The sequence below is a fragment of the Fulmarus glacialis genome, unplaced genomic scaffold (assembly GCF_000690835.1).
Source record: "Fulmarus glacialis isolate BGI_N327 unplaced genomic scaffold, ASM69083v1 scaffold13545, whole genome shotgun sequence".
NCBI classification, from domain to species: Eukaryota; Metazoa; Chordata; class Aves; order Procellariiformes; family Procellariidae; genus Fulmarus; species Fulmarus glacialis.
In genome coordinates this window covers 1-7,225 of record NW_009214992.1, presented here as the reverse complement: position 1 = coordinate 7,225, position 7,225 = coordinate 1, and the positions used below count along the sequence as shown (strand labels likewise).

General features: G+C 45.9%; 1 protein-coding gene across 1 annotated transcript; it reads left to right on the top strand.

Annotated features, from left to right (window-relative positions):
- The first annotated feature begins 523 nt into the window (after window positions 1–523).
- On the top strand, window positions 524–1,474 carry LOC104077522 (olfactory receptor 52B2-like). The gene has a single exon (XM_009578800.1). The coding sequence runs from the start codon at window positions 524–526 to the stop codon at window positions 1,472–1,474; it is 951 nt and encodes a 316-aa protein (XP_009577095.1).
- The last annotated feature ends 5,751 nt before the right edge of the window (window positions 1,475–7,225 follow it).

Here is a 7,225-nt window from a genome sequence, read left to right as displayed (position 1 = left end):
GGATGCTGTGCGAGCCTTCCCTGCCTCGCAGGGATCCTAGTCTGCTGTCATGCAAAATGTGGTGTGAATGGGTGAGGAGAGAGGTGAGGTGGGTACTGAAGGAAAAAGCAGGTTGCATAAAATCAGTGTCAGTCAGTCCCAATTTGTCTCCTTCCTCATATGCTTTTGGGTGCTACAGAATAAAAGCACAATAAATAACAGCAATTGGAGCTGGAGGGGTTGGATTCCTGGGTCCTTTGCCAAGCTTGTGAACTTTGTAAATACCTTTGCTGGATTTCAATACCTGAGTCTATGAAATACACTTTTTAATTTAATTTATTACTTGATTTGGAGTCAGTATCTCAAGCACGCTTCCCCGATGTGTGGGGGAGTGATTTTTAAAAATACTTTGGGATCCAGAGAAACAAAGTGCTCTAGGGAAACTCAGGTGGGTTTTTCTCTATTACGAACTGTGCTCCCCACCTCTTCCCCTACTTTCACTTACAGGGAAGGGAGCCCAAACTAATTCAGATGTCATCCCACCATGGCGGCTCTCAACGACACCAGCTTGCAGCCTGCCTTCTTCCTTCTGCTGGGCATAGCAGGCCTGGAGGACCTGCACATCTGGCTCTCCATCCCATTCTGCCTGATGTACATCGTGGCGCTTCTTGGCAACTTCATCCTCTTATTTGTCATTGTGATGGAGCGAAGCCTCCACAAGCCAATGTACCTCTTCCTGGCCATGTTAGCGGTGGCAGATCTCATATTATCCTCCTCCACAGTGCCCAAAGCCCTGAGCATATTCTGGTCCCTTTCCAAGGAGATGCCCTTCCATGCCTGCCTTACCCAGATGTTCTTCACACACGTGAGCTTCATTGCAGAGTCGACCATTCTGCTGGCCATGGCGTTCGACCGGTACGTGGCCATCTGCAACCCCCTGCGATATGCCACGGTGTTCACGCACTCGGTGATAGCCAAGATAGGGCTGGCTGCAATAGCCAGGAGCTTTTGTGTGATGTTCCCAACAATATTCCTCCTTAAGAGGCTGCCATACTGCAGACACAACATCATGCCGCACACCTACTGCGAGCACATGGGCATTGCCCGGCTGGCCTGTGCCGACATCTCCATTAACATCTGGTATGGCTTTGCCACCACCCTTCTGTCCCCAGGCGTGGACATTGTGCTCATCGGGGTATCGTACATCCTCATTCTCCGGGCTGTCTTCAGGCTCTCATCCAAGGATGCCCAGCTCAAGGCAGTTGGCACCTGCAGCTCTCATGCCTGCGTTATATTAATGTTCTACACACCAGCATTTTTCTCATTTTTCACTCATCGGTTTGGCCGCAACGTCCCACACCATGTTCACATCCTGTTGGCCAATCTCTATGTGCTCCTGCCGCCCATGCTAAACCCCATCGTCTACACTTTGAAAAACAAACTCATTCGAGAAAAGGTGTCCCAAGTACTCTTCAGGACTGGGCAAGTGCGGTGACAGGGATGCTATTCCTTTGAAAGGAAAGGACGGAGAAATGATCTGGAGCAAAGAAGCAGAGTGTATGTATGTGAAATAACCCAGTTTCCTACTTCTTTTAGACTCAGCCCAACATCACTGCTGATCAGACTTCCAGCTAGATGTTTCCTCAGATTAAATTGCAACACTAATGAAAAAGGATAAATTAGTGGGGAACGATAGACCAGAAGTCGGGCTGATGCAATCTCGTGTTATACCATTACCGTCAGAGCTTTATCGATGGGTGTGGCTGGACCTACATGGTGATGAGATGCATATTTTCTGCTTGGACTCTGCCATGTCCAGCTACCCATTGAGTGCATGTTTCTATATCTTGTATCTCAAAGTTTTCAGAAAATATCAAACATTTCCCTAGGTATAAGCTGAGAAAAACATACTGTGTTGGACTAGATGCAGGAATTACTATTCAAGTTTCTCTGAGCTCTTCAGTGCAAGCTAGATAAATTTAATCAATCCTTCAATTTTTACTGGCCTTTCCTACTGCCAAGAGTCAGCACTGCTCCCTTTGCACCACTGAATTTTTGCTAATTTGCAATAGTTGGAGATCTGCCCCCAAATGAGATCCTTTTCAGGAAAACAAAACCAAAACCAAAAGCAGAAGTTTTAATAAATGGGGTGAATTATTATAAAATGGTTTGAGGCTCAAGGTTCTGCATCTTCCCAAGAGCCACATTCAAGACCACGCAGGTAAGCACGTCACTCCCCGCGCGATGGGAGCATCGATGTCCGTCCTCCCCTGCTCTGCATCCCACGTAGCTCCCGAAGCTGAGCAGGTTGAGCTGCCCCTCCAGAGCCTTCCCTCCTGCCTCTCACTGGCAGGATCTCCCTTCTCCAGAGACCTGACTGTTCTCATTAAACCTGGAGGCTCTTGATATCCCCGTGATTCTGCCACCTCTGTCAGACTTGGCAGAAAATAATCAGAAAATCAAGAGTGCATGTGGGAGCTGACAGATGGACAGACGCAGACACATACGCCTTGCTTTCTTTGATTTACACAGGAATGTGAATCAGCTGTAAAAACCAGAACAGAACAGAATAGAATATTAATTAAGTCCCTCCTGCTCCAAGCCCTGTTTGTTTGTTTGCATGGAAACAGAAATACACAATAAATTCATGGATTGGTAATGCTGGCATCACTGAGGAAAGACGATCCCCCGTTCCCTCCGTGGGCGGCTGACAGCCCACCCCAGGCGCAGGCAGCAGGTTCGGCACACCCTGGGCACGGCGGGCTCGTGGTGCGGACGTACACCTTTGCTTCTGTACATGGCACCCGGGTAGACCCGTGGTTTTTGGCTCACAGCTTATCCAGCAGGAGTTCCACCTCGAGCTCCTCTGCAGACCCACAGACCTGGTTGTTAAAACGGCCCATCTCGTCATAGATTGCATTTGCTTTTCCTGGTTAATCTTTAACTCTCCTTTGTACCCACTGAGAATAACTGTTCTTACTGATAACCCCTTTCCGACCCTCGTGATGGCCGTGTTCCCTAATTAACACATACAGATTGCTGATATTCCTAGCATATTCCTGGTGGATATATCCAGTACTCTGCTCCAACATCTTAAACTTCATTGAAGTATTTATTCCTTCCTTTTTTTTTACCAAAGAAAGCAGACAGAACATCATTCTCCATTAGACATTATTGTAAGAGGAAAGCCAATAGAGGAAATTATGTTTGATTAATATATTTATGCAGTTACATCACTCAGAGTTATATGAGTTTCTTCTAATTAATAACATCTTATGTATGCAATGCACAAAGCCACATCTGAGCATAAAAATGGCACACCTTTCAACTGGAATTTTAGTGCCCAAGTCTTAGCAGTTATTCAAGCTGGCACCGGGTGATGAATTTGCCCTTAAACTTTTAACCTAATTCTCATTGCCTTTCCGAGCTGTGCGACTCCACTGCCACCTGCAAGGCTTTACCCACCCACTTCTGCAATCGCGGTCAGACCCCTCAGCTCCGATGCACCTCACACCATGACTGTGGAGTCACATCTGGTTTCTTGCAGCTTTCTGGGTACAGATCTGTTTGGTTTTCACACTGTACACAATCCGGTTCATCATGGTGGGACCAGCAAGCAGGTGTTGGCCATGAGGATGTGAACAATAGGAGAAGCATTTTTTCCCAAACTTGTGAATGATAGACAGACTGATCACTGGGATGTCAAAGATTAGGACAGCACAGATATGGGAGATGCAAGTGTTCAAGGCCCTGGACCGCTCCTCCTTGGATGCAATACTCAAGATAGTCTTAAGGATCATGATGTACAACAGAACACGTAACAGTGAGTCTGAAGCCATTGTGGAAAGAGCAAACACTTAAGCCATAAATGCTGCTGTGACTGGGCCACACTGATGATATCCTGGTGTAGACAAGAAAGAGTGCGAGAGACTGCTTACCCAGTGATCTGCAGCATCTTCAGGAGAAAGGAGGCCGGGAACACCAGAAGTACTGCCTGGATGGTCAGCCCCATACCGATCTCGGTGACCAGGGAGTTTGTCAGGAGGGACGTATGCCTCAGGGGCTGCAGATCACGTCAAAGAGGTCAAAAGCTATGGCCATGAGCACAGCAGATTTGATGGTGGAGAAGGTGTGGATGAAATACATCTAGTTGAGGTATGAGTCAAAGTAGACGGCTTAGTAGTAAAACCCACAGAGTCCAGGCTCCAGCATCTCCAGCCTGTCACTGCTCTGCTGGAAGACCCAGACTGGACCCAGTGCCCAGACACGATCTCACCAGTGCTGAATTGGGAGGAACCACTGCCCTGCACAGCCTGCGTGCCCCAGCACCCCAAAGACCCAGCACCGTCCACCTTCGCTGCAAGGTCTCTTGGTGATGTCGGGGTAACTTGTACCCACCAGCACCCAGGCCCTTTTCCACAGATCTCCTTTCTAGCCAGACAGTCCTCATCTAGAACAAAAGCACTGATTAAAATGAAATTTAAAACAAAATCTGTGGGACAAATCTATTCAGACCCAAGGCCATCTGTGGCAACAATGCGCTATGTCCTCAAGCACTGTTTTTATTTGCGCTAATTATCATTAATAATAACAACTGACTGTTATGGCTCAGCTGTATATTTGAACTCTGTGGGGTCTACTTTCTAAGCAACCTCACATTTCATAATCCTTGAACCATCTGATTTCAGTAAGATTATCAACTCACAACCACTTCTATTCACAATCCTACTACCTCAGCCATCCCAAATAGCTTCGATGTCACTTACAGCCTCCTCTTCAGGATCTGCGATCAGCGTAAGCCACAGCTAGCAACCCCCTCATGGAAATACCTCCCCCACTTCAGTTGGGAGTCCCTCTGTTGCATATAGCAAAGTGGTTTTTTTTTTTCTTTTCTGGAATTTCCCATGAAACAAAAAAAAAATCTCCTGCCAGGTTTGATTGCCAATTAATTTTGAAAGCCTTTTCCTTTGTCAGAAGTGTGATATCCATCCTTCCCAGAGAGACAGACACACAGATAACCATTCATAAAACACCTAGCATTTCTAGCAGCACTCACAAAACTAATACAGCCGGCTGCTGTATTTTTCACCAAATCATACAGTTTACACCTGAAGTGGAGTTGAAATCCAAATACTCAGAGTTGAGTTTATCTTATAATCCATGAGAAAGTAAAAATGGAAAGGCTGAGGAGGCCCAATGGGTCAGTGATCAGATCACATCTCTCGTGGAGCAATCGCACGTGTCTCGCAGGCGATGTTGCTCTGGATGCGTCCCAGCACGATGTCCCTCCTCTCAGCACCACATCGCTGGTGACTGCTCTTCAGTTCACAAGCACCACTACAGCCTCTCCAGTCTTGTCTGCTATCTACCCACATTTTTCCCATCCTGAATGTGAATTTTATTCTATTTGTGGGTTTTTTTCAGACCATTCTTTCGATTTTCCAAAATTACCCTGGGCACTAATCTTTTTTTTTTCTGTGCTTCTGGAGAAGCTGTGGAGTTAGTAAGTATTTTCTTTACTCTGCTAGCCAAGCTAATATAAGGTCCAGGACGCTCATTCAGATTCTCACTTCATCTTTCTCTGCAGTAGCACAAGAAATGGGATTTGAAACTTCCCCATAATGGTTCAAGCTCAGCAATATTCTCTGGCTCATTTATGAAAATATTATGTAATATGCATGCTAATTCATCTCAAAAATTAAGAGAGATATTCTTTTCCCCATGTACAAACTTGCTACCCTTCCACACAAGAGATATGATCCGATTGATATGATTTGTATTTGACAAATTCGTAGAAGTTTCTCCTTGTCTCGTTATTTGCCAAAAACCATTATTTGATCATTCATTTATGTATAAATTTTCTAGGGACTGTGACTAAATTTTACCCTAGAGTCTAAACGCAAGAGTATGAACACCTCAGGGAGCCCCTAACCGGTGAACTGCTGGCAGCTGGGAGGTTCTTCAGGAGCATCACGAAGCTCGGCGGTGCAAGGACCAGCGCCCTGTCCCCGGGCAGCGGCGCAGCCCGGACTCCTCCAGGTGCTAAACTGTGCACGCCTTCAAAGGCGGTGACCACGACCAGCCCTTCTGCCAAAGCTGCGCCAGGACGGTCCCCGCAGTTTGCTCGCACAGACTTTGCCTGTGCCGACCCCCTTCCTATTCTTTCTTACCGGCCGCTACTGGAATGTTCAGACCTGCTTTTTTTCTGATTTTAAAGACTTTTTTTTTCCTCTGCCTTTTTCCAGGCTTCTGCTCTTTCCTCCCTCCCTCCCCATGGTATCTGAACAGCAGCAATGAGGTAAAATTGCTTGCTTTAGTAATACTTGAGCCTGAGACGAGATCAGTCATCAACCTCAGTACATTACTGTGAAATAGAAATGGGACCTTTAACAGTTTCTCCAGATTCATGCTAGCTTCACTGAAGAATATCAGGGTCTAAATCCCAATAAGGGAGGACAGGCTATGTATGTCACTTCAGGTCCCACCATGCACAAATGACAGACTGCGCTCCAAACTCTTAGAGTAATTGGAAAAAGTTTCAAGAGCAAGATATTAGTTTTCTGTTGATGACTAAGAGCAAAGTGAAAAATCTGAAATATAAGACCCATCAATAGAGTGATTTTTAAGCAAACAGCTGGATAGATGGATGCCTAGACAGTTGTTTTCTTACACTAATAATGGAGTGTCTGCTGTGGCCAGTGCAACAGAATCAAAGCCTTCTGCTTGTCATGATCTTTGCCTAGCACCAGAAATCCCTTAAATGCGTTTTATATGAGAGGTATAGGGACTCCTGAGGGAGGATTTATCATGGAGTGCGGCCATCCCTGTAGTGATTTACTCAGCCGCGAGTCTCTCACATTTATCGCTTTAAACTGCAGACCACCTTTAACATTGCACAAGCAGTGAAACACTCCTGTGTCTTTATTCAGTCTAGAATGGTTTCGCCTGTTTCAATTTCTGTGCTTAATTTCTTTTCAATCTCATTGAAAAAAACCCAGAAATGGATGAAACCACTTTACAACAGACTGTCAGTGGTTCACAAGTACGCTCCAGCTGAAGGGGGCTGTGGCAAGGCAAGCCAGGCGCTGGCCCTGTTTAAACAGGAGAGCAAACATCGTTATACACTTACATCTTCCTGATACAAACCTCCTACGTTAACAGTGTCAATAACACTAATAAATCCAAGTGCAGACTTCAGATCTTCCAAGCCTCCTGTACACATATATAGAATCATAGAATCATTAAG